The 25353-nt window shown below is 62.1% G+C and overlaps 3 protein-coding genes across 5 annotated transcripts; all 3 read left to right on the top strand.

The window, feature by feature from the left end:
* The first annotated feature begins 694 nt into the window (after nt 1-694).
* On the top strand, nt 695-4690 carry ST6GALNAC6 (ST6 N-acetylgalactosaminide alpha-2,6-sialyltransferase 6). The gene is made up of 7 exons (XM_051808115.1): nt 695-903; nt 1173-1287; nt 2035-2227; nt 2365-2544; nt 2717-3114; nt 3310-3417; nt 3496-4690. The coding sequence occupies exons 3-7, from the start codon at nt 2213-2215 to the stop codon at nt 3683-3685; spliced, it is 891 nt and encodes a 296-aa protein (XP_051664075.1). The 5' UTR covers nt 695-903; nt 1173-1287; nt 2035-2212; the 3' UTR covers nt 3686-4690.
* A 1715-nt stretch (nt 4691-6405) lies between these two features.
* Nucleotides 6406-11317, top strand: AK1 (adenylate kinase 1). 2 transcript variants are annotated; one of them, XM_051808119.1, is made up of 7 exons: nt 6406-6446; nt 7748-7790; nt 8950-8985; nt 9733-9896; nt 10063-10179; nt 10630-10821; nt 11097-11317. In XM_051808119.1, exons 2-7 carry the CDS (start codon nt 7781-7783, stop codon nt 11160-11162), a joined length of 585 nt encoding a protein of 194 aa, XP_051664079.1. In that variant the 5' UTR covers nt 6406-6446; nt 7748-7780; the 3' UTR covers nt 11163-11317. The 2 variants fall into 2 exon arrangements, with proteins under 2 accessions (XP_051664079.1, XP_051664077.1); XM_051808117.1 differs by lacking the exon at nt 6406-6446 and adding an exon at nt 7453-7540.
* Nucleotides 11318-13935: 2618 nt separating this feature from the next.
* On the top strand, nt 13936-25310 carry ENG (endoglin). 2 transcript variants are annotated; one of them, XM_051808102.1, is made up of 15 exons: nt 13936-14134; nt 18087-18244; nt 20478-20612; nt 21187-21337; nt 21508-21664; nt 21827-21959; nt 22172-22346; nt 22429-22580; nt 22705-22848; nt 23182-23226; nt 23345-23455; nt 23557-23802; nt 23996-24059; nt 24134-24235; nt 24700-25310. In XM_051808102.1, exons 1-15 carry the CDS (start codon nt 14077-14079, stop codon nt 24867-24869), a joined length of 2001 nt encoding a protein of 666 aa, XP_051664062.1. In that variant the 5' UTR covers nt 13936-14076; the 3' UTR covers nt 24870-25310. The 2 variants fall into 2 exon arrangements, with proteins under 2 accessions (XP_051664062.1, XP_051664063.1); XM_051808103.1 differs by having other exon boundaries at nt 13947-14134; nt 24680-25310.
* Nucleotides 25311-25353: the final 43 nt, after the last annotated feature.

Genomic DNA, 25353 nt, shown 5'->3' with positions numbered 1-25353 from the left:
TTTTGAGCTTATAAGTGCAACAGGTCTGGGAGGCCAGGGGAGAGAGGAGAGGCAGAGATGTTGGGGTGCAGTGAGGAGTGAATGGTCTGGGAACTTCTGGAAATGCTGCCAGGGCAGTTTCTCACAGGGAGTGTAGCAGAGGAGCCCGTGGAGCTGTTTTCCTCATACCCCAGCTGCTACAGCTTTTCCTCATACCTCAGTTGTCACAGCCCCATGCAGGGCAGGGCATCACTGGCACAGCAGAGCCAGAATCCCCCTGGACAGGCACCAGGGATGCACGTGCCAGCGGTGGAGCTCCTTCCCTGCCCCACGAAACCCTTGAGAGAGGGGTCCTGCTCTGCCCAGCCAGCGCGGGGGAGGCCGCGGCATTCCAGCAATGTGCTGGGTCAGGCGCCGCGAGCTGCTCCCGGCGCTGCCGGGCAGGGCTGACCCCATCCTCGCACCGGGGGCGGGCAGGGCAAGGGGGCATCCCCTGCCCTGTCGGGGTCTGGAGCGGGGAGGGCGGCCCTGGCATCCCCGGGCAGTCCCTATCCCGGGAGGGCGGCACTAGGACCCCGTGGCTCTCCCTATCCCGGGAGGGCGGCACTAGGACCCCGTGGCTCTCCCTATCCCGGGAGGGCGGCACTAGGACCCCGTGGCTCTCCCTATCCCGGGAGGGCGGCACTAGGACCCGGCGGCGCCCCCATCGCGGGAAGGCGGCGCTAGGACCCGGCCTGGGAGGCAGCGGCGGCGATATCGTTATCGGCGGCGATATCGATATCGGTACCGGCAGCGGTATCGCAGCGCACTGCGGGGCGGGCAGAGCGGTCGGTGCACCCCGCGCGTCCCTTCCGGGCCCGTTCAGCCGGTGCAGGGGCGGAATTCGCCGTGTCCGGCGGGGGAGCGGCCCCCGCCCCCGGACCGGTGCGCGGGGGATGGAGGGGTGGGAAGGGTCCGGCTCCCGCCGTGTCGCCGCTGCCGGGGACGGGAGGGCTGCACCCCGAGGAGGGGGAGGAGGACTCGGACGTGGGAGCGGCGGGAGGTTCGCGCCCGGAGCCGGGCGGGTTTTCCCCTTCCTGGGGAACGGGGGGGAATTCGCATCCGGGGCTGAGGGACCCTCGGGGTTCGCATCCGGGGCTGGGGGACCCTCGGCGGGGGAAGGGGGTCGGGTCTGGAGCAGCCCTTTCCCGCAGAGCGGCGATGTGAGCCCCGGGCCCCGCCATGGCCGAGCCCGCCGGAGGGGCCGGGCAGCCCCCGCCGCCCGCGGGGCGCAGGAGGTGACGGACCCCCCATGAGAGCCCCCGCCAGGTAAGGCCGAGGGGTCCCACCGTGCGGTCCCCTCCGAGGGGTCCCCCATGGCCCCAGAGTTATGGAGGGAGAGAAGTGCGGTCAGGGAGTGGGCGTCCCACAGCCTCCCCAGCCCCTGCACGGCGAAGCCCCCCCAGCATCTCCCCCAGCATCACATGGCCTGGGCTCGCCGGGCAGGCTGGCACCTTCCTGGGCACTGGTACGGGCCCTGAGAGTCCTTCGAGGTCTCAGCTCCCCCGAGGCGTTGATCCCAGGCTGTTGCATAATTTTCGTTCCAGTGCAATTAGTAAAGAGGCTTCAGGGTTTTTTAATTTCCACTTGGCTCCAAGCGTTCCAGGAGTGGCTGGGACTTACTGCCCAGGGCTCACAAAAGTAAACTGGGTCAGACCATTTCGAGTGGAGATTAGAGAGGGTCCCTGAGGTGCTCTGGGGTTCACCCCACACACTTCGGCCCTGGGCAGCTCTGGATTCGAGCCTGTGCATGCACTGAGTTGGGCAGGTCTCACTTCCGTCTGTGCCCTCCTGATCCAAGCCTCCACGGCTGTTGTTTTAATGGGATTTCACTGCACGAGCAGCAGGTTGACCCTCCCTGTGGTTTGAGCGGTTTCAGCCCCACCAGCAGAGGATAATCCTCCCTGGAGCCCAGCCCAAGACAGGGATCCTGCCAGCAGAAGCCGTGGCTTCTCTGCACCCCAGAGCCTGCCTGACCTATGCCCACAGCATTTCACTTCCCTGAATCGATTGCAGGGGTTTATCTTCCCCTTCAGAGGGAGGAGACCTGGGAACTCATTCCACATACAGCTCCTTCTGTATCCCCACCGGATCAGTATCATATCCCCATGGGCCGGTGCTGGGGGTGACCACGTGCCTTTCAGGTGCTCACGGGACGCCGGCGACCACCGTGCGCTGAGACCAGCACAAAGACATGAGTGGCAACGCGGTGAGTGCCAGGGAACCACCCCTGGGGCCTCCCTGGGGACACAAAGTGTCCTGCTGGAGGTGCCGTGGGAGCGGGGTGGGTGCTGACACCCGTGGGGTGGGTGGGGGCAGCAGCTGACGCTCTCCCCCTGCCCGCAGAGCCAGCGCGCCGCCGCCCTGGGGGTCCTCTTTGCCCTGATTATGTTGCTGATCATCTACAGCTCTGGCAACGGGAGCGAGGTCTTCCCCTACAGCCGCCTGCGGGGCAGAGCCCGCCGGCCCCCCGACCTCAAGAAGTGGGGGGTGAAAAGCGGGTACCTGCCTGTCTGTGGGAACAAGGTACGACCTGGGCGGCAGGGCCTGGGCTCGGTGGTGGGCACAGGGTCTGTCCCTCTGCTGGCATCCAGCCAAATTGTCCCCTCCAGTAGGACGGTGGCTCTGCAGGGGACAGTCCATGCCCTGTCCATGGTGACACCAAAAGTCACCTGCTCACGGCACTTGTCCTCACCAGACCCTGACTGCCCACTGCCACCAGTGCGTCATTGTCACCAGCTCCAGCCACCTCCTGGGCACCCACCTGGGCACAGCCATCGACGGGGCCGAGTGCACCATCCGCATGAACGACGCTCCCACCACGGGCTATGAGGCTGACGTGGGCAACAAGACCAGCTTCCGCGTGGTGGCCCACTCCAGCCTCTACCGTGTCCTCAAGCGGCCCCAGGAGTTTGTCAACAAGACACCGGAGAACATCTTCATCTTCTGGGGGCCACCTGTCAAGATGCAGAAGAGCCTCCTGAAGATCATCCAGCGCGTCTGTGCCTCCTTCCCCAACATGACGGCCTATGTCGTGTCCCCCGGCCGCATGAAGCAGTTTGATGACCTGTTTCGGGGGGAGACAGGAAAGGACAGGTATCTTGGAGTCACCTCCCATGCCGTGTCCCCCTTTCTCCAGGTCCTCAAAGGAGAGCTGGCTCTTGGAGCTGCTTCATGGGCTGCAGCGCTGAGATGGGAGTCCCCAGGGCAGGCTGGGGACACTGGTGGTGTCCGTTATCCACATCACCTTACCCTTGTCATCCTTCCCAACCCCATTTTTTCCCTCTGCAGGGAGAAGTCGCGCTCATGGCTCAGCACCGGCTGGTTCACCATGGTGATCGCGGTGGAGCTGTGCGACGCCGTCCACGTCTACGGCATGGTGCCACCCAGCTACTGCGGGTAAGGAGACCCCTGAGCCCTCACCCTGGCCCTCTGGCCCCACCACGGGGCTCACACAATGCTTCTTGCCCACCACAGCCACCACCCCCCGCCCCGCCGCCTGCCCTACCACTACTACGAGCCCAAGGGCCCCGACGAGTGCACGACCTACATCCACAACGAGCGGAGCCGCAAGGGCAACCACCACCGCTTCATCACCGAGAAGAGGGTCTTCGCCAGCTGGGCCGGCCTCTACAACATCACCTTCTCCCACCCCAACTGGCCCTAGGGGCTGTCCCCCCACCTGCCGGGCAGACCCCTGGAGCTGGGATGGATGGGGGTTTCCCTGCATCCCCCTGGGAGCGGTGGGAGCCAGGCGTCGGGGTGCCACCGGGTGCCTCCCACAGGACCGCCCCCGTCGTGCACAGTGGCCCCGTTGCACCTGGGATGTGTTGGGTTTTGAGCTGGTTTTTGGGGGGGCCAGGTACGGTTTGTGGTGTCCCGCCTCCATGGACAGGAGACACTGTCCCACTCTGGTCCAGGCACATTGCAGCCCCTGCGAGCCTACAAGAGGGTGCCAGGTCACCTCTGCTCAGCTTGGGGTTGCATCACTTTTGGGGCCACTGCAGAGACTGTTTCCCCTAACTCCCTGGGTGGAAGGACCCTCTCTTGGAGCTCAGCCTCCCTCTGCCATGCCCAGCCCCCCAGTCCCAGCCCTCATTCACCACTCCCTCAGCAGAACCCCACAGTTTTTGGTGGGACCCCGTGAGGGTGGCACTGCCACCCTTGCTGCCCCAGGATCCTGAAAACACCCAGCCCCTCCCAGCACCACTGCACCCCACACTGCCAAAACCTTTTCTAACTGAATGATGGGATTTTGGGGAGCTTTTTGGGGTTTTTGGCATTTTTTTCTATCCACTTCTGGTCCCAGAGTTTGTATTTGGGTTTTCTGGCCAAAGGAACAAGCAGGGGCTGCTCATTAGTGGTAACAAAGGGCCAGCAGTAGCCGCTTATAAACAATTAGAAGTGGGCAGGTAGTGGGGGGCATTGGTGCTCTTTGGCACCCTGGGGCTGGATTTTGTTATTAATATCTTAGCAGTGGAGAGGTGTATTTGGGGAAAACAGCTAAATATGGTGTGTTTGGGTGCTGAGCCTTGGCAGGGCTCTGTGCCTCAGTTTCCCTCTGACTCTGGCTGGGGTTTTGCGGGGCTTGGTGCAGGGGGAAGCTGCGGGGTGCCTGTGTTTTGTAATGGTTTGTACAGAAATAAATATTGCTGCAGTCTGTTGCCTTGGGCCCTGGCTCCAGGTGGGTTTTTGGGGCTGATGGTGGTGCCATCACAGCGGGTCTTGAGACTCCCAGCTCCCAGTGGAGCTGTCCCTCGGTGCTCAGGAGGGTGTGGGAAAGGGACTGGTGTGTCCAGGTGGGATCTGTGTCCAGTTCCTGGCTGACTCCAGCTCTGAGCCACCCCACTGATGTGGGTGGCAGCTGAGACCCCCCCAACTTGATTCACCCCCAGCCACCTGCCCTGGGGTCGTGGAGTCTTGAGCCAAGGTCTCTGCAGCCACAGAAGAAGAGGAGGAAGGGCAGGTAAGTGTAAGGACTTAGAGATCACAGATGCCTTTCTCAGACACTGTTGCCACTTTGCCGTGAGATGGGCACAGAATGCAGAGGCAGGATGGCGCTGGCAAGGTCTGGCTGGAACATTCTGGGTAATGTATCCAGACAAAGGTTCCCACAGTGGCAACCTGCGGGGTGGGGCAACTGTTCGTGTGCATATCACCTGTCAAACAAAGACCACCCCAGGTTATGGCACAGATGGCATCTGCGACCCCCAGAGCACCCCCCCAGCCCTGAATATGCCTTGAACTTGGACTGTAAATTACGCCACCGTGAGGGGAACCTGAGATAAGATAAAGGTGATAGGAGTGTCTCAAACTACTCGTGGTGGTAAACAAAGCTGAAAGAATGTATCACTGATGATGGATACAAAGAATCCACAAGGAAAACCAACTCAGTAACTTTGCTGAAAACAGCTCCGACTGGGTAAAAGGTAACTCTGTCTGGGGGAGATCACGACCACTGACCACAACCCTCCGACTCAGAAACCCACCGACCTCAGGACCCCCACCATCAAGAAGCCCAGGGTGAAGAAGGACCAGCGGGACACTGATGGATCCAGATGGTGACTATATTCTGCTTGATCTCTCTCTCTCTTTCTCTCCGTGTGTCTCTCTCCCTCTACCACCCTTTTTTTTATTTCTATTTCTCTACCTCACATTTTATTGCCAAATAAAATCTGTACTATTGACTTCAGCCTATGGTCTTGTTTGCACCTTAATTCAGGCAGAAGCATCTCTCAATAATCAGCTCTTAACAAGGACACCACAACCCCCCCGGGGGTGGCAGGGGGGTGTCAGCTGGGGATGGGGACATGGGGATGGGATGGGGATATCAGGACATTAGGGACTTGGCTGGGGACATGGGGGTGGGATGAGGACATGGGGATGGGATGGGGACATGGGGATGGGATGGGGACACGAGGACATTAGGGACAAGGATGGGGACATAAGGATGGGGATGGGGACATTAGGCATGGGGACAGGAATGGGGACATTAGGGACAGGAGTGGGGACATCAGGGACATATATGGGGATGGAGATATAAGGATGGGATGGGGAGGGGACATCAGAACAGGGGTAAGAACAGCGCTCCCCTCCGAAGGGCTGGAGGAGGAGGTGCGGGGAGCCCCGGGGACCCCAGACCCAGCAGGGTGGGGGCTCCCCCCGCAGTGGGGGACCCTCACTCCCGGCCGTGCAGGGTTTAACCGCATCCCCCCGCCCATCCTCCCCCGTGCGCGGGACCGCCGTGTCCCCCGTGTGCCCTCGCCATCCCCGTTGTCCCCCCCGGTGTGTCCCCGCCGTGTCCCCCCCGTGTCCCCCCGCCCGCCCGCTCGCGCTGCCGGTGCCGCGCGCTCCCGGCGTGCCCCGCGCGCCGCCGAGGTCTATAAATAGCGGTACCGCGGGCACGGCGCGGGCGGCGGCGGGTCCAGGTCAGTGCCAGACCCCCGGGGGTCCCGGACGGGCACCGCGACACCGGCCGGGCACGGGGGGGAGAGGAGCGGAGTAGGGGGCCTTTGCTGGGGGCGCGCAAGGGGTGCTGGAGGGGCTGCAGCGGTGCTGGAGCAGCCCGGTCCTGGGTCTGGGGTCCCCGGGGGGGGCTGGATGCCGATGGGATGGGGGAAGGTGGGTTGGAACTGGCGGCGGGGGGAGATCGGTGGGAGCACCCCGGAGCGCAGCCCGCAAATAGCCTTGGTTGGGGAGTCCCAGGCCACGCTGCAACCCCTCGCCCAACCCCCTCCCCAGCCCCGACCCGAGGGGTTCAGCGCCCTCCGATCTCCTCCGGAGCAGTCACCTCCACATCACCTTCACCCTGCTCCCGTGGGACCAGCACCGCGCCGGATCAGGCCCTGAGACCGCACTAAGGGCCAGTGCTGCCCGCAACCCCCCATCACGATCACCACAGCCCCCCATCGCCCTGCCAAGGCTGGTGCCAGCGGTCCTGGGGCTCAGAGCCCTCTGCAATTAGGGACCCAGGGGTCCTGCGCCCCCCAAACTCCGTAGGGGCTGCCCCGGGGCTTCGTTCCCCGCAGCGCAGGGGGGACGTGACCCGGTGCCGCTTTCAGCCCGGCCATTCTTAACCTCTGCCCTTTCGAGGTTGTAACACGACCTGTCACCGGCCGCGGGCCTCTCTGGCCACTGGGTGCCCCATCCCTGCACCCCGTCCAGCCGGTTTGGGGTGACGCACCGTGGCCAAGCACGTCGGGTGCTGCGGGGTTGGGTGTGGGCAGGTGGGGTGGCCAAACCCCCCCCAAGGTCCTGGGGGTGCAATGGGGTGCTGCAACCCCCTCCTTAGACCATGGGCACGTCCCTAAAACCAGCCCGTGGGGAGCTGGGGGTCCTGCCTCCATCGCTCGGTGTCCTGGTGGCGCTGGGCATCCCAAAGGGGTTTCCTGCTGTCGGGCAGCACCCTGGGCACAGGGATGTGGGCAGGGCAGGGGAGGAAGCCGGACACGTCACGGCGCGTCACCCGGCACGGGGAAGCCCTCACCGCAGCCGGATGCAGAGGGTGACTGCTGGAAGCCAGGTGAGTGATGGCTATGGAAGCAGAAATCCTGAGCTCCCTATTTCAGGGTCAAGCCAGGGGTTGTGTCTTCTGTCCCACCCTGCCCAGCTGAGCCATGGAGCTGGGCACCATCATGGCCAAAAAGGGACACCCTTTTTCCCCACAAACACTTGGTGACCTGTGTGTCCCTGATGTACTTGAGTTGTTTATCCTGCTCTTCCTTTGCAGCCTTAAGTGCTTCTGTGCCTGGAACACGGCAGAATGTCAACAGGTAAGTGATCCAATCCCCTGCATCCATCCCTTCAGTTCCTCCTGCATCCATCCCCCCTGCATCCAACCCCCCAGTATGCCCTGCATCCATCCCCCCTTATCCATCTCCTCAGCATCCCCTGCATCCATCCCCCCTTATCCATCCCCTCAGTATCTCCTGCATCTATCCCCTCAATCCCCCCTGCATCCATCCCCTCTGCATTCCCCTGTGCCCTTTGTATCCATTCCCTTGATCCCGCCTGCATCCATTACCCCTGCATCCATCCCCTTGGTTCCCCCTGCATCCATCCGCACTGCATTCCCCTTTCCCCCATGCCTCATCCCCATTGTCCCTTCCCCCTGCATCTGCCCCGCTTACAGGCAGTCCCTGATCCCCTTTGCATCCATCCCCTCCATCCCTGCCCTGTGTCCTTGCCTCCCTCCCTTCTGTCCATCCCCCATGTTCCTCCAGCCCCTCCACGTGCCCCACGTCCCATTGGTCCCCGCCAGCCACTTGGCTCTGTCCCCAGCCCTGGGGAATGCCGGGTGCCAGAGGAGCTGAAATTTCACCCAGCTGTAATCAGGAGATGGGAAAGCAGCCCCAGAGCAGCTCGACTTTATTTTTAGCTGTGCCTCCCCCTGCCATGGTGTCACACCCCGGCACTGCCCCACACCCCAGCTGGGACAGATTCCACAGGTGGGAGGAACCCTGTGCCAGGGCGCTGGGCAGGGGACAGGGTGGTGAGTGCCACCCGCACGTCGGCCACCAGGTCCAGGAACCGATGCTGGGGACCAGGGACTGCCTGGGTCATGCCAGGTGCTCGAGATGGCCGAGCCAGGCTGAGCCTGCCACAGCCCCGTTAGCCCACCAGGGTGAGAAGCCACCTGCAGGGATGGAGCCGTGGACAGTGACGCCTCCAGGACACCACGTGGCAGTGGGATTCCAGCCCCGTGGCTGAGGTGCCGTGGGCTGTGTGCTCAGACATGTCCAGACATCCCAACCTGCCCAGGTGATGAGGACACTCGGCTGCTTCCCTGTCCACCTCCCCCCCAGGGCCCTGGGATCAATCTCCTCCATCCCCAGGGACGCCTGCTCTGGATGTGGCACCCCCTGGGAACACTTTGCTCACCAAAGGACTTTCTGGCTTTTTTTAACTATTTTTTTCCCTTCTCTCCTCTAGAAAAGCTCAAGCAGCACAAAATCATCTTTGTGGTGGGTAAGTCTCTGTCTAGGTCTTGTCACTGGTGGGGTCAGCCCAGACCTTTTCCCTGCACCTCCAGGGTGGGAAGCTGGGGCTGGAGGCTGAGACTGGGGCTGTTGCCAGGCACTGTGGGGTGGCCATGGCTCCAGCTTGGCTCCTTGAGGCCGCAGTGGGGTATGTTGGGACCAGGAGGGCACTTCTGTCCAGGCATGGGATGGCAGAGTCTGTAACAATGAACACCTGGGGGGTGATGTGATAACAAACCCCTGGGGGTTGATGTCCTGGGTGCCATTAGGCAGTGATGATGTCCTGGGTGCCATCAGGTAGTGACGATGTCCTGAGAGCCACTGGGGTGGTGATGGCCAGAGGCTGCTGGGAGAGTGGTGTCCTGGGTCCTGGACGAGTTGGTGATGCCCTGGGTGCCATCAGGCAGGGATGTCCTGGGTGCTGACGGGGTCATGATAACACCTTGGGTGTTCTTGGGACAGGGACATCCAGGTGCTGATGGGAGGGTGGTGATGCCCTGGGTGCCACCAGGGTGTGGCACCCACATGCCAATTGCCAGCAGCCCCTGCCACCCCCAAGCACTTTGCCACCCCCAGCCCACCCCAGGAGCAGCTCTGTCCATCCATCTGATGCTGCGCTTGGGGACACTGAGCCCCACATCACCAAGCTCCGAGGACTCCTGCGAGTCCATGCTGCTGCTACCACATACCCCTCCCTCTCCTCGCCCATGGCTTGGGGGACGTGTGTGCCTTGCAGGTGGCCCCGGCTCGGGGAAGGGGACGCAGTGTGAGAAGATTGTGCAGAAGTATGGCTACACCCACCTCTCCACGGGGGACCTGCTGCGGGCCGAGGTCAGCTCGGGCTCAGAGCGGGGCAAGAAGCTGCAGGCCATCATGGAGAAGGGAGAGCTGGTGCCCCTGGTGAGTCCACACGGGCATGGTGGGGCTGCAGGGGTGTTACATGCTCATGGCTCGGGCATCTCTGGCCCTGCCACCCCCGGGTGGGGTTTGCAGCAGGGATCAGGGGTGCTGGGTGGGGGGCACATTGTTCATATCAGCCACAACAGCTCTGTCCTCCCCTTCCCAGGACACGGTGCTGGACATGCTGCGGGATGCCATGGTGGCCAAAGCAGACGTGTCCAAGGGCTTCCTTATCGATGGATACCCCCGCGAGGTGAAGCAGGGAGAGGAGTTTGAGAAGAAGGTGAGGGCTGATGCTATGCCATGCCATACTGTGCCATGCCACACACCGTCCTGGCACAGGGACTCCATCCAGCAGCAGCCTGGACTCCCATTCCAGTGAAGATCACATCCCAGCCGGGTCTAAACTGGGCACCATCCCAGCCAGCAGGGCTCCCTGCCTTAGGAACAGCCTGTGCCCATGGTGCAGTGGGAGGGACCAGGGTGTCTGTGAGCTGATAGAGGGTAACAACAGTGCTGACATGATGGTGATGGCAGAGAGCCAGGGCTTGGCCACAGCGTCCCTTTCCTTTCATCTGCATGGCTCTGGAGGCCACTGAAACAGTGGAGGGAGGCAGAGGATGGCACGGGGACATCTGTGACCCTCATGCTGACCACCACCATCTCCCCAAACCAAACCAGACCACACACCACCAACTTGGCTGGGTGACAACTGTGTCCCCTCTGCCCACAGATTGCCCCCCCCACGCTGCTGCTCTATGTGGATGCGGGGAAGGACACGATGGTGAAACGGCTGCTGAAGCGAGGTGAGACCAGTGGGAGGGTGGACGACAACGAGGAGACCATCAAGAAGCGTTTGGAGACCTATTACAAGGCCACAGAGCCCGTCATTGCCTTCTACAAGAGCAGAGGCATCGTCCGCCAGGTGAGCAGGGACATGCTCGTGTGGTCCCAGGGGAAGGGAAGTGATGGATGGGGATGAAGAGGAAAAGGGGAAAACTCTTGTTTGGCTTGTTTGAGGTGGGCTTGACCCCTCTCACTCCCAACATGGAGACTCCCTCCAAGGATGGCCTGCACCCCTTTGCCCTAAATTAGCTGCGGTCTCTCCGCCCGTGGCCAAAATCCATCCTTGGAAGAGCTCCAGTTGCTCCCAGGGGAGAGCCCTCGGCTGAGCTCCCCAGCTAACCCCTCCATACCCAGCTCAACGCCGAGGGCTCCGTGGAGGAGGTTTTCCAGCAGGTCTGCACCCACCTCGACTGCCTGTAGCCGAACCCCCGGCCCCACTCCCCCCAGTGCACTCCAGCAGAGACAGCGGAAGCGGCTTTATCCTGTTTTCGTGGACGGAGCCATGCGGAGGAAATTTCAAGGACATTGTGTTTGGCTCTTTCCCGTCTCTCCCCAGTAAAGTTCACTTTAATGAACCCAGACTTTATCTTTTTCTTCTGTCGCAGGAAATGAGATTTTCTTTCCAGAGATTTTTTTTTTTTTCTCCCCCTCTGACTCCCCCCTGCCCCTCTGGAGCTGATTAAGGGCAGGAAGCGGGTGTTTATCCCACCGGGGCAGTGGGATGCTGTGCTCGGAGGAAGGGAGGGAGCATCCCGGCCGCTCGCCCCAGCTTCCCAATCCGTAGCCTGTGGGGAGCCTGTGGCTGCATTCTGCAGCCAATCCTGCTCGCCCCATCCCGTCCCACTTGCTGAACCCTCTCGTACTCCGGGGGTGTGTCTGGAGCCATGGCAGCATGTGAGCCGTGTCCTGCACATGCATCCCTTCCCCTCCCTCCACTCTCTTGCTGGCTGCCGGAGGCTGGAGGCGACCGGATTTGGGATGGGGATTTCCACCACTTTCATGCCTTGGCATTTCCTTCCTTCTTGTTGGTTGTCAGGGTTTTTTGGGGGATGCGGTGGCTGCACTGTGAAGGTTCGAGGTGGCATAATGCCCTGGAGTGGGGTGCTCCCTGCCTGGGCACTCGCTGCCAGCAGTGCCACCTCTCAGTCCTGTCCCCAGGGGCTGAGGGATGCACTGGGGACACTCAGGTGAGCCTGGCCACCAGGCTGCATGTCCTGGTGGATGGGGGACAGGGTGAGGGGGTCCTTATGAGAGTGAGTCATAGGACCCCAGCAGGACCCAGTTGGGGGTGCTGCTGTGGAGGACAGGGGGCTTGGGGGGTCCCCAGCACCCACAGAACTGCCCAGGCACGATGCCACAGCACAGGGGCTGAGGTGGGGATTGGGGCCGGGATTTACCCAGCACGGTGAGGGCAGGAGGCAGCAAAGCCACAACCCCAACAGGGCCCCCCACCACTTACTTTTGGGCTGCTGGGAGCTGGGCACAGAGCCAGGGGGCTGGGGGTTGGGAGGGGCAGCAGCACTGGGGTCAGCCAAGGCCACGAGGCCACGGAGCCAGAGTGGAGAAAGGAAGCGAGCGGGGAAAAAACAAAACTCCCCAAGACGAAAAACCCAAACCCGCCAGGCTCCGACGTCAGCCCTGTGCCCGGGGGGCGACGAGCCACCGGTAGAGCCCGGGGCACTGCGGGGAGGCAGGCGGGCAGGAAGGATGCAGCCATCCGGCCGGGGCTGGGACGCTGCCAGGACAGCGATCCAGGGCCAGGGCCGGCGGGTGTTTGCCTCGTGCCGGTGGGGACAAGGGATCAGGGGGGTTGGGTGGTTTGGGACGCTGTGGACTAAAGCTGGGGAGTGGGGTGGCCCATCTCTCGTGTGCCTCCCCCATCCCTCTTTGGGTGTACTGTGAGTGTGCCTCAGTTTCCCCAGGTGGTGAGCAGGGCAGTGGGGCTGGGATGGAGGCCCTGCCTTTCTCCTCAGTACAGCCTCTGGGTGTTTGGGTTTGGGGTTTAGATGCTTTTCTTCTGGCTGGAAAGGCCGGAGCCAACCCATAAGCCATGAGACAAGAAGGTGCTGGGTTGAATGGGGTGCAGGGGGCTGCACATTTGGCCACCCCACAGTCACAGCCACCCCTTTCTGTCACCCTGCAGTTGCCACCATCCCAATGTCCATCACCGAGGGTCTCTTGCCCATTAACCTGCAGTGTCACCACAGAGAGAGGGGTGCAGGAGGGCCAGGGGACCCTGTGCCTGGTCCCAGTCCCCATCGCTGTCCCCATCCCCGGGTAAGCACCCGTCCCCGCGGTCCCCAGGAGATGGCAGTGCTCTGTCATGGGAGATGGCTCTGCTCACCCCGGGTCATCGACATCTCCGGGGACATCCCGGCTGTGGGGACAGGCGTCGCTGGCTTCCCTGGCAGGTCCCCATTCTGTCCCCATGCCCGTGAACCGTGGGTCGGGATGGAAAGCACCCCCGGGGACCTGTGCCTACCCCCGGCACGGGCATCTCAGCCCCACTGATAGCTGTGTGAGAGCTCTCTCCTCGACCAGCAGCCACTGGCACATGCAGAAGGAATGGGGCAGGGGTGCAGAAGGGGGTCCCTGGGTGTCCCCAAACACCCCATGGCTCCCACCTTGGCAGTGCTCGGCTGTGACCCCCCTTGCCCAGACACCCCTGTCACAAAGGACCTCCCGATCCCAAACCCCAAACCCTGCCAGGCAGGGGTGTTCGGGCAGCCCTGGCTATGGCCTGGTCAAGGGTGCAGGCAAGGCAGTCAGCGGTGCTGGGGGGCCTCCACCTGCCCCATGGCCCCAGAGTGGGTGTCCAGGGCCATGGGACAGCCACTGGCCTGGGACATGGTGACCCCAATGGGGTGCTGGCTGGGAGCAGTGGGAGCTGAATGTCAGGGGCAGTTCCCATCCCCGTCACTTGGGACGTCCCTGTCCCCATTGCCTGGGGTAGCCCCCTATCCCCATCACTGGATGTAATTTAGGAGGGTTGGACGTCACCAGAACTCTTGTGTCCCACACCCGCCAGTGCCAGCCCTGGGGGTCCCTGGGGACACCCACCCCGGGTACCAGCGCCCTCTCCCTGCTCGGGGCGCTCCCAGCGAGCCCCTCCGGAGGCGCAGCCCCGCAGGGCGCTGCGGGGAAACTGAGGCACGGCGCCTCCGGGGGAGGGGGGGTCCGTCCTCTCCGCCCCCCCCGCCCCGCCGCCGGCCCGGCCCCAGCGCCGCCAGCGGCATTTCCTCCGCCGCGGACCCTCCTCCGAAGGGAGTCGGTTTCCTGCCGCTGCCGCCGCCCGCACTCCGCGCTGGCTCCCGGGGAGCGGCCGCAGGCGGACATGGGCCCCCGCGCCGCCCCGCTCCTGCCGCTGCTCCTGGCGCTGCTCGGCCGCCCGGGTGAGTGGGGATGGGGGGTACCGCGGGACGGCACCCCTGGGATGGGACCGCGGGACGGGACCCCCGCGACGGGAAAGCGGCGACTCTGGGTCGGTGGCCAAAGGGGTCCCGTCTGTGCCCGCACAGTGTCACCCCCAAAAACCGCCGCGAGAGGAGGTTTTTGGGGGCAGCCCCGAGGGTGGTGAGGGACAAACCCACCCCGAACTCCGGGAACACACACAGCACAGCCCGGCCACTCCCTGGGACCCCCCAAAATCCCGGCTGCGTCACCAGGGCACGGAAAGTGTTGAAGACGCTGTTGCCGAGCCCCGGCCGAGGCAATGGCACCCGGGGGGTCTGGAGTGGCTTCGGTGGCCTCCCACCACCGTGGGGTGTGGAGGTGTTGACGAAGACCTGGGAGCAAAAAACGGGAAAAACCCTGTAAAACCTTGCATGGTATATGGGGATGGAGCTGGAGGGGAGGAATGGGGAAAAATGCTCATGGGATGTGGAAAAGGAGATGGAGGCTTGGCTGCCTCCAGAGCAGTTGGGCCACCCCGAGGTCCCTTCAAAGCTACAGGAGGAATTTCAAGGGGGTCATGCCCAGGGACATCGGGGCTGACGGAGGGCAGGGAGCTGGGTTCCTGGGGACATGGCCTGCTGGCAGAGGGGAGGGGAGCTGGGAAGGCAGCGGCTGCCCGGAGGGGCCGAGGCCAGCGGCACTGCGTGTCCTGGCTGGGTCAGTCCCTCCCAGCCACCTCGGGGGCCAGCGCTCGTGGGTGGCCCCACTGCCAGGCTCGATGCCCACTCTTATTTCACAACCCTGTGATATAAGACAGTCCCTGTCTGGTGAGGCTGTGCCATGTGGGCCATGTCCCCCATAGCTGTGCCATATGGTCCCCATCCTCGTAGATGTACAGTAAGTCCCATGTCCTATGTAGCTGTGAGGCTCAGTCCCCATCCTATAACTGTGCCATAGAGTCCCTGTCCTGTTTATATGTGTGATAAGGTCTGTGCTCTCTGTAGCTGTGCCATGTGGTTCCCCATGCTACGTAGATGTGCAATAAGGTCCCTGTCCTCTGTAGCTGTGGGTTCAGTCCTCATCCTATAGCTGTGCCATGTGCTCTGCATCCTATGTCATTGTGCCACAGAGGTCTTGTCTTCACTGTCTATGATGTGTAGTCCCTATACCACATAGCTGTGCTGTCTGGTCCCCATTCTACACAGCTGCCAATGTCATCTCTGTGCCATACAGTCCATGTTCTTTATATTTGTACCCTGCAGTCTCCATCCTATATGCCTGTGCCATACATGCCCTAGCACGTCTGTGCTATGTGGGCTGAGTCCATATGGTCCCCATCCTGAGTGTCTGTCCCTATGGTCCCTGTCCTGTTTAGCTGTGCTGTATGATCCCCATCCTATGTAGCTGTGCCGTACAGTCCCTATCCTACACAGCTGTTGTACACTATCCCTGTCCCACACAGCTGAGTGGTGCAGTCCTTGTCCTGACTGTGCTATATGGTCCCCAGCTGACATAGCTGTGCCGTACAGTCTCTGTCCTATGTACTGGAGGTATATCGTCCCTGCCATATGTGTCTGTGCCTGTCCTGTGTCACTCTGCCGTATAGACCATCTCCTATGGCCATACCATCTCTAACCTATGCAGATGTGCTATATGGACCCCATTCTATGTGATTGTGCCATATTGTCCCTGTCCTATGTAGCTGTGCTATGTGGTCCGTGTCCTGCGTAGCTCTGACATTGTCCCTGTCCTGCCTACCTGTGCCACTCACCACATCCTGTCCAGTTGCTGCCTCTCCCTCACAGGGATCCATGGTGCTGGGAGTGCCCACAGTGGACCTGTGCCATGGGACTGGGGTGCCCACAGTGGGTGCAGTGCTGTGGGCACAGACACAGCAGGCTTCCAGAGGTGGGGGACTTTGTGCCCTTCAGCAGGGACCAGCACTGCTCCCCATGGAGTGAGCACGGTGCTGAGTCATCCCTTCCCACCCCTGGGGAGAGGCTTCTCGGCACCCAGCTGACTTAGAGTGGCAGGAATGATGTGGCTTGACCCGAAGCCTGGTCCCATCCACTCCTGAGCCCTGATGCCACCTCTGCGTGGTCCAACAGCCAGCAGTGGCTCGGAGGATGACAACTCAAGTTTGCAGCGCAGGGTCCATCCCCGTTCCTGATGGGGTCACCTGGGTCAGACCGTTACACAAGTGCCGAGGCGACACAGCCGGATGCAGAAATGCCAAAGTGGCGCTGCCTATCCCATGGGCATCCTGCGCCACCAGGTCCACCCCTGCCCTGCACCCCACACCCCAGCATTGCTCTCTGCCCAGAGCCTTTCATCTACCAAAAACCCAGGAATTGTGCCCCCAGCTCCGGGGGAGCCACAGTGGGACCATTCCTGCTGCCTGGTCTCAGCTGCGCCGAAGCAAGGGAGAGGGCAGGCGGCTGGAAAAACATAGAGTGGATTTTCTTTCTTTCTTTCTTATAAATTTTTTTTTTCCCTTTCCTGGAGTACAAAAATAACAGTGCCCTTATCTGATCGCCCCGGCGGCCCAGCTGAGCCCCCTTATCTGATCCTGACATAATGCTGGAGCCCGCTGCCTTCCCCAGGGACAGACAGTGCCCGACTGGCACCACTGCCCCGCATCCCCCTCCGCTGGCATCCCTGCCCCGTGCCAGGGGTGAGCCCAGCCGTGGCCCCTGGCCCTGCCTGACCTCCCGGCAGGATGCTGCAGGAGGTGTGACGAGCTGCCCTGTCCTCTGCCCAGCAGTGCCGTGCCCAGCGCTGTCAGGGCAGGAGTGGAAGGGAAGAGGGACACAGCCTGTGGCGCCCAGATAAGCAGCTGTTTATCTTCCTCCCGATGCTGCCGGCCGCGCGGCCGCCACGCTGGGGGGAGGAAGCGCCGGACAATGAGTGGGCCCATGGCAGCGTCACCGCGAGGGTCTGCGCCGTGACCCTACCACCATGGTCGGGCCACCCTGGTGGTGAGACGTGGCCTAGGGACACCGTGATGGGCATGACATGGTATGAGCGGTCCTTTGCTGGGTGCCACATCCCAAAACCTCAACGACCCGGAACATCACACTCTTTAGCCCCAGTCCCTGTGGGGGTGGCTGGGAGGCCCTGGAGTGGGGTCCAGTGATGTCCCAGTATGGTGGCTGGAGCCACCAGGGATGGGAAAGGATGGGGCAAGAAGAGGTGTTGCTCAGTGGCCTCTTCCAAAGAAAACACAGTGCCTCAGGCACTGTTATCCCAGGGGAAGCCCCCAGCTGTGGCCATAGGGCTCCATACTGCCCAGCCCCCTTTGAGCCCCTGGAGGTGCAGGCAGGTCCTCAGGGGCCAGCTCGAGAACAGCCTGGTCGCAGCAGGGCTGCCTGGGGCAGAGGAAACAGCCGAGGCACGTGGGGATTTACAGGATCAGGCCTTCAAATGGCTGTTTGCACTCAGGATTTCCCTTGGCAGCCGCCGGCCCGGCCCCGCTCGCTCGCGCACCGCCGGGAGCTTCGGGATGGGGCAAAGCTCACGCCTCGGCGCCCGCGGAGGATGAGCTTCACAGCCATTTCCATACCTGCGCTTCCCACTTTCCTGCAGCGGGGGGGTGAACGCGGGGGGGCTTCCGCCACCGCCCCAGCGCTCGGGGCGGCCGGGTGCGAGTTCTGGCACACGGCAGTGCCGAGCAGGGACAGCAGATTTTTCCATCCCGGATCCAAGAGTCATTAACGTGATTGCGGAGGGGGCCGGCGGCGGCGGACGGGCCCTGAGCAGACACGTAGCAGATGGTCCCGGGGGTGCTGTGCTGGCCGTGGGGCCGTGGTGACGCCGGACCGGGGGTCAGGGGCGCGGGGGCAGTGCCGGGGCTGGCGCGGCCACTCAGCCCCCTCCCGCATCGTGTCCCCCGATGTGCTGTCACCCCACATCCGTGCGGCGGGGACTGACGGTCTCTTGTTTTCCGCCCAGATCCCGGGAGAGCCGAGAGCTGTGACCTGCAGCCGGTGACGGGGGAGTCGCCCATCGCCCTCTCCTACACTACCAGCACGGTGCCGCGGGGCTGTGTCAGCAGCGGCTCCCTGGGCACCGACCATGAAGTCCACGTCCTCAGTGTCAAGTGGTCCAAGGTGAGTGAGAGGGGTCTCCGTGCATCGCCCCGGCACCATCACCTTTCACTGTCACTTCACACTGTCACCACAGCTTTGTCACCCTGTCACTGTCCTCATAGGCAGGGTGTCCCAGCTGTCAAAACTTTCCTCTAAGTAAGGAACAGTGAGAGGACCTGGTGCCTTCCATGGTGCCTTCTGCCAGGCTTCCCCTCCCAGCACAGCCACGGGCATCTCTACCCCCAACGGGATTTTAAAGACTTCAGAGGCAAATTCTCTAACAGTCCGTGCTCCTGGGGCAGATGTCCTTGTGCTGGACATCCCAGGACACCCTATTTCCCTGGTGAGGTGGCCTGGTTTTGGCTCAGGAGCTTGGCAGAGCCATGTTGACCACCCTGAGGAGGAAGGGAGGAATGGAAGGTGGAAAGGAAGGTGGGGTGGAAAGGAGGAAGGGATGGAGGGATAGAGATCAAAGAAGGGATGGAGTCAGGGATAAAGGAATGGAAGGAGAAAGGAGGGATCAAGGAGGCACATTGCTTTAAAGCACCCAACCTATCTGCCAGTGTTGGCATGGCCATGCCAGGGGGCAATAGTCCCTTTGTGGGTGCCTTTTGGCAAGGACTGGTGCAGAGCAGTGGCAGGGCTGGCACTGGTACTGACTGGTGTTGTTGAGTGGGTTTGCACCAGCACGTGGGTTTGCACAGTGGCTCTGCAGCACAGTCCAGCTCCCCTCACTCTGGCTGGGGCCCCACAAACCCAGCACCCGATTTTGGCCCAGCCCTGGGCTGCCCGGCGCCACACTCCCCCCGCCCCCGCCACCTCCCAGTTCTCCCAGTTCTGCTTTTAAGGGCGGGGGTGGGAGCCAGGCCAGGAGGCACTGGAGAGGGTGGGTTTTGCAAGGGCCCCTCTGCTCCAGCCCCGTGTGACCTGGCCCTGGCATCCTGGATAGGTGCCAGGGCCGGGGCTGCCCCGGGGTTGTCACCAGCGGCGGCAGGGGACACGCACTGATGTCACGGCTGAGGCACCGAGCCCTGCGGCGGGCGGGGGGAGTCGGGCAGGGACGCGGCTCCACTTATAGAAGAATTACTGGAAGCCGCTTTCTATAAGCAGATCCCTACGATGAAAAAAAAAAAAAAAAAAAAAAAGAGAAGAAAAAGGAAAAAAATAACCCGAAAGGCGGCGGCGGGAGCGACGAGGCTCCCGCCACTCGCGCAGCCAAACAATGGAGCGCCACAAAACACGCGGCAGGAAAAACAGCCGCCGGCTCCTCCCCAGCGCCCGGGGCCACCCGGGGTCCCCGGCCACCCACAGGGCTATGACCAGGTCGGGATGCCCAAGGCTTCATCCCGTCATCCCTGTGCCCGGCACCGGCAGCTGCCTGCACCCGGCTGGTCCCCAGCTGGTTTTCCCTGCCCGCTGCCTGGCTCAGCACTTTGCGAGCCGTGATTCGGGAGGCAGTTGCCAAACTTAGCGCCTGATGTTTCGACTTCCCCATCCGGATTTCCGGCTGGAGGCCACCAGGCAGTGCTAGCCACAGGGAATGATGTGTGCCACCACTGTGCCCCCGGCATCCCTGCACACCAGTGTGGCTGCTCCTGAGCCTGGAGTGGCTGCACAGTGCTGGGATAGGGCTGGGAAACCTTCTGGGGGGATGTCATGGTGCCCATGGTGGGGATTCTCTAGTCTTTAGTGGGAGACACCCCGGTACCTACAATGGGGATGCTCCAGTGCCCAGAGTGGAGATTCCCTGGCCCCATTGTTGGGACACCCCAGCCCTTGATGTGGGGACGTACCAGTCCTCAGTATGAGGATACTCTGGTGTGGGGACATACCAGTTCCCAGTATGAGGATAGTCTGGTTGCTGGTATAGGAAAGTCCCAGTCCCCAGTGTGGTGACATGCCACTCTCTAGTGTGGGGACAGGCCAGTCCACAGTGGGCACCCTCGTGCCCAGCACAGAGATTAGTCAGTCTCTGACTCAAGGATCCTTGGACCCCAGCGTGGGGATACCATCATCCTCGAGGTAGGGATACTCTGGTCCCTTGCTTGGGGAAGCCAGGGGGTGTTTTTCCCCCCCAGTATGGGTACACATCCATGTGGCATCCCTGCATCCCCCCACCAGCCCCCTGAACTCAGCCAGGGCTGCCTCCTACCCAAAATCTCTCCCAGCTGCCTCTGGCTCCAGGGGCAGCCAGGGAGGTGACAGCAGTTGGGGCTTGGTGGCCACAGTGGTGACATTCTCCTCTTCCCCACAGGCCCCTACTGTCCTGCTGACAGTGTCCGTCACACCAGGAGCCGATGCCTGCGGCCGGTCACCGGTGCTCGTCCTCCTCTGCGCCCGCTGCTTTGCCAACATCACCTCCCGGTGCCCACAGCTGCTCATCCACACCGTGAGTGCCACAGCCCCACGCCAGGAGCAATCCCAGGGGACAGCAGGGCTGGGGCCATCCATGGAGATGTTTAAGGGAGATTTGTGTCCCTCCCATCCCCAGACATGATGCTTGTGGTGCCCCAGGGAGGAGGGGACGCTCCTGGCCACTCCCGGCACTGAGCACAGGGCTGGCCAGGCAGGGAATGACGCACAGGGCTGGAAAAAGCTCCCGTTTCCTCTGGCCGGTGAGAGGAAGGTCAGGGATGGGGTTTGGCTCCAGTGAGCTGAGCCGGGGTCGGGCGCTTTGTTAGCAAAATAAACCTCCTGCTTTGTTTGTGGCTAATAATAAAGTGGGCCGAACCCTCCGCGTGCCGCCGGCCACTCTTGCCACTCCCAGCCCATGTCCCTGAAAACCCCCACTCATCCAGGGTGACCCCCAGCTCAGGCTCCAGGGATGCTCACCTGGTTTAGTTTCACACTTGCATCCTTCACTCTGAGGGGAAAGGTTTTCCTCACTTTCCCCATGCCAGCCCACAGCAGGGAGGGATGAGCCTTGTCCCCTAGCCTGGCTCAGGCTGCCTCTTGGCCCGCAGGATGCCCACCTCATCTCAGGGACCACTGCAGAGCCACCCAAGGCCTCTAGCGAGGAGGAGCTGCTGAACTGGGCTCAGTCTACCTACGGGGGCATCACATCCTACAGCGAGCTGCTGGATCCCCGCTGGGTGCAGCTCCGCCTGGGAGAAGGTGCGTGGGGCTGGGGTCTGGCCCTGAGGGTCTGGCACTGGGGGTCTGGAGTGATATTCCTGCTCCGGAAGGCTGACAACACCCCCGAGATGCCATGGGGACTGATGACCCTGAGCATCTCCCCACCCACTGAGCCTGATTTGGCTTTGTCGATCCCCCCATCTACACAGATGCCAGCAGCCCCCCAAACTGCATCCCCCAGAACCACTTCAATGCCATGCTGCACCTTGAGACTGAGGTCTTCTTCCACGGGGTGAAGAGCTGCTCACATGGGGACACCCAGAGCACCAGGGCTGCTCACATCATCCATCTGCAGCCAGAGCCCAGGTACTACAGTGCCAGCAATGGGACCCCAGGGGTGGGATATGCTTGGAGATGCTTGGGAAGATGTTGGAGTGTTTCAAAGGCAAAGCCCCACATCTCAAGTTGGATATAGGACCCCTTGGTGTGGAATGTTGATGCTGAGAGGAGGCTCTCGTGGTTTTGCAGCTCCCTGATCACAGAAGTGAACCTGTCCCTCAGCTGTCCCGAGAATCACGTCAGCAACCAGATCCTCATCCTACAGAGCAGGGCCAACTTGACCTGGTCTCTCTCCTTCAAGAAGTGCAACATCCAGGTCATGGTAGGCTGACTGGGACATGTATTCCCCCACAACAGGTCTGCCAGGGACCCAGGAGATGCCAGTGGCATGGGCAGGGTGGCAGGAGGGCACTTGGGGACATTAGACACGGGGAGATGGCAGCGTCCCTCCTGCAACCCTTCCTAACAAGGACAAACCCAGAAGCTGTCCCATCCCCATTTAGCCCTTCTGTGCTGCCCCTCTTCCCATTGTAGGCCTCTGGGAACTACAAGATCATGACCATCTTTCCGACGCTGTTGCCTGGGGAGCTCCTGCCTGACACGGAGCAGGACCTCATCGCTAAAGCCTTCGAGAAGAACTACAGCACCATCGCCTCCTACTCCGCCATCCCCGCCACCACCCGCATCAGCATGGAGATCCAGGAGAACAGTGAGGCCCCCAGAGCACCAGGGCTGGGCGGGGCGGGGAGTGCCACCACCCCCACTCAGCACCCCATCTCCCTGTCCTGCAGAGGCGGCCAAGAAGGTGACTGAGATGATCACCCCCATGACCCGCCTGACCCCCACTCCTGAATTGCAGCCCCACCAGCTGCTGCTCCTACTCAAGCCCTGGACGTGCACAGATGAAACCATGGAGATCACCATCATCAAGTCCCACCTGAAGGTGACAGGGAAGGAGGGGGGAGGTCCCAATGTCCACCAACAACACATTTTCCTCCCGGTGCTCGGGATGGGTGGCACGGGGCTGTCCCCAGCCAGTGGGTGACCACCACGTGTTTTTTCCCCAGGTCATCAAGGACTTGGACATTAAGGACATCACACTGAGGGACATCAACTGCCAGGCAGAGAAAAATGCCACCCACTTCATGTTGAAAAGCCCCCTCAGCCACTGTGGCACCTTGCTGGGGGGCAGGGGCTATGCCAACAATGAGGTGAGGAGGGCCCAGCTGGGGGTGCTGTCCCCAGTCCCTCTCATGCCCCATGAAGTCTTCAGTGATGACTGGTGGGGCTTCCCCATGAGGACCCCCTTGCTTTTGCATGGCTGGAAACATCCATGAGATGGAAGAGGGGTGTGGGTGGGGCTCCCACTCCATTCTGTTCCATCCCATCCTATGGTGGGACTATCTCATCCCATCTCATCTCACCTCATCCCATCCCATCCCATGGTGGGACCCTCCCATGCCATCCCATCCCATCCAAGAGGGACAATACACCCTGGCAGTGAGGATCACTTGGCTGACCCAACCTTCCTGCCCTTCTCGCAGCTCCTCATCAAGCTGTCCAAGGGCACAGAACTCCAGGACATACGGGTAAGAGCCGGATTTCCCAGTGTGCCCGAGGGTGGGAGAAGGGCACTGATGCCACTGCTGGCTGGGTGCTGGGTGTGCTGCATGTCGGGAATGGCCTCAGCACTGTCCCCTCTTGCAGGTGGCCTTCCAGTGCGAGATCCCACGGGAGCTCTTCCTGCGCCTCTTCCCCACCGCTGCCTTCGAGGTGCCACAGACTGAGCTGGAGGTCAACAAGGAGGCTTTCCTGCAGGTACTGCCGCCGTCCTGGTGCCCAGGCTGGGGGAGTCTAACTGCCCCTGGGCCAGTGACCCTGACTGATGGTGTGCCCCTATTCCCCTCTACCCACGGCAGGCGTCCATGATGTGGGATGACCACCCGGCCGACCTGCAGCTGAAGGACTGCTGGCTGGTGGCACCGGGGCGGGAGCCGGTGCTGCTGGTGCAGGATGGGGAGGCACATGACGTGGGGGTGGCCGTGCTGGAGGGCCCCCCCAGCAGCCACGGGAGGAAGATCTGGCGCTTCCGCTTCACCTATGCTGTTCCCGAGGGCGGACGCATCCCCTTCTCCGCCACCCTCAAATGCAAGGCTGGCTTGCAGGTCAGTGTAACCCCCCCCCTGCAATGCCACCACACCAGTCCCAGCCTGGCAGGTTTGTCCCACACCATTGGGTGATGGAGCCCATCTGGGAGCAGCATTCCCTGGTTAAAGAGCCTTGAGGCTCCCAGCCCTGTCCCCTTCCTGGGGTGTGCAGATCTCCCCCCACCTCTCACCCCAACCTCCACCTCTGCAGAACAACACCAACTTCGAGAAGGTCCTGGAGGTGACAGTGAAGGATACCTGGCGGCCACCCAACAGTGAGTTTGGGGCAGGGAAGGGGCCAGGGTGGGAATGAGAGTGGGAAGGTGCTGATGGCCTTGTCCTCCCACAGGCCGTGGGCTGGGACTGGCCGCTGTCCTGGGCATCACCTTTGGTGCCTTCCTCATCGGGGCGCTCCTCACCGCTGGGCTCTGGTGCATCTACTCGCGCACCCGTGAGTATCCACCACCCCTGGGGACCCCGTGGTGGGATGGGGGGACCACATGCATGTCCCTTACTGGGTTGCCCATTTTTCCCCCTGGTCAAGACCCCCAGGTGAGCCAGGGACCAGGCTGCTCCGTTATTCTCATCTGTACAGCCCTCCTGGCAATGCCATATAATAACCCTGCTCCAGGTGCCCACAGCTCCCCAAGGTCCCTCCTACTACCCTGGGGTCCCCTCTGCCACCTGCCCTCCCTCCAGCTCCTGGTGCCACCATGGTCCCCCATGCTCATCGCCATCCCAGGGGCTCAGGGGCCAGTTGGGGAGTGACCCACCAGGGTTTGTGCATGAGGGCTGTAAGGTCCTGTGGGGACAAGCCAAGACCGCCACCACTCGCCCTGAGTGTGGTTTCCCCTTGGTGTTTCCCCCCGGCTCCATGGCGGGCGGTGTGAGCCAGGTCCCATCTCCAAACTGCAGCCGGTTTCCAGCACGGCGCCAGCCTCGGAGAGCAGCAGCACCAACCACAGCATCGGCAGCACCCAGAGCACCCCCTGCTCCACCAGCAGCATGGCCTGACGCCCCCGGGCCCCCCCAAGCCTGCACAGCCCCTGGCCAACGGACTTGGGGACCCACCCCGGTGCCATTAAGCTGATTTTTTGCCCCAAATCTCAGGCCGAGCCCAGAGGGGGCCTCCGTTACTCATTCAGTGAATGCTTTGGCCCCCCGAGGGCAGCCCACGCCAGGGGGGGTGCACCCTGCAACCCCCCTGGGGTCCCCCGCTGCAGGGGGGAGGCAGAAAGAGCAGCTACTGCCAAAGCCTCCCCCAAGGCTCCCCATCAAATGGGGGGGGAAGAAGTGGGTGCCCCCAGGACATGCCCCAGCACTTGGGGTGACCCCTGTGCCCCTCCTGCATCCCCCCAAGAAGGCAACAGGCACCACTGGGAGCAGCAAGAGGTTTATTCAGACGGGGGTGTGCAGGGCTGCTGCCCTCCCACAGGGCGATGGGCAGAACCCATCACACCCCCCCCAGCTCCCCATACAAGTTACAAACTGTTATTAATAATAATAAAAATCTCCCCTATGTTAAATTAGTCTTGCCCTGATGCTGAGCCTCACCACAGATTGAGGCTC

This window comes from Manacus candei, unplaced genomic scaffold (genome assembly GCF_025592945.1).
Source record: "Manacus candei isolate 608988 ecotype Guabito, Panama unplaced genomic scaffold, ASM2559294v1 h1tg000071l, whole genome shotgun sequence".
In the NCBI taxonomy this organism is placed as follows: Eukaryota; Metazoa; Chordata; class Aves; order Passeriformes; family Pipridae; genus Manacus; species Manacus candei.
Note: the sequence above shows the minus strand (reverse complement) of the source record. Positions and strands in the feature narration are given on the sequence as shown.

Excerpts from the sequence above, each read along its gene's own strand:
- AK1 (XM_051808119.1), top strand. Across the intron at positions 8,986-9,732 it reads CAAAATCATCTTTGTGGTGG|GTGGCCCCGGCTCGGGGAAG; the intron begins GTAAGTCTCTGT and ends TGTGCCTTGCAG. Across the intron at positions 10,180-10,629 it reads GAGAGGAGTTTGAGAAGAAG|ATTGCCCCCCCCACGCTGCT; the intron begins GTGAGGGCTGAT and ends CTCTGCCCACAG.
- ST6GALNAC6 (XM_051808115.1), top strand. Across the intron at positions 2,545-2,716 it reads TGCCTGTCTGTGGGAACAAG|ACCCTGACTGCCCACTGCCA; the intron begins GTACGACCTGGG and ends TGTCCTCACCAG. Across the intron at positions 3,115-3,309 it reads GGGGAGACAGGAAAGGACAG|GGAGAAGTCGCGCTCATGGC; the intron begins GTATCTTGGAGT and ends TTCCCTCTGCAG.
- ENG (XM_051808102.1), top strand. The coding sequence starts at position 14,077 with ATGGGCCCCCGCGCCGCCCCGCTCCTGCCGCTGCTCCTGGCGCTGCTC. Across the intron at positions 22,347-22,428 it reads CATGGAGATCCAGGAGAACA|AGGCGGCCAAGAAGGTGACT; the intron begins GTGAGGCCCCCA and ends CCTGTCCTGCAG. Across the intron at positions 24,236-24,699 it reads GTGCATCTACTCGCGCACCC|CCGGTTTCCAGCACGGCGCC; the intron begins GTGAGTATCCAC and ends TCCAAACTGCAG.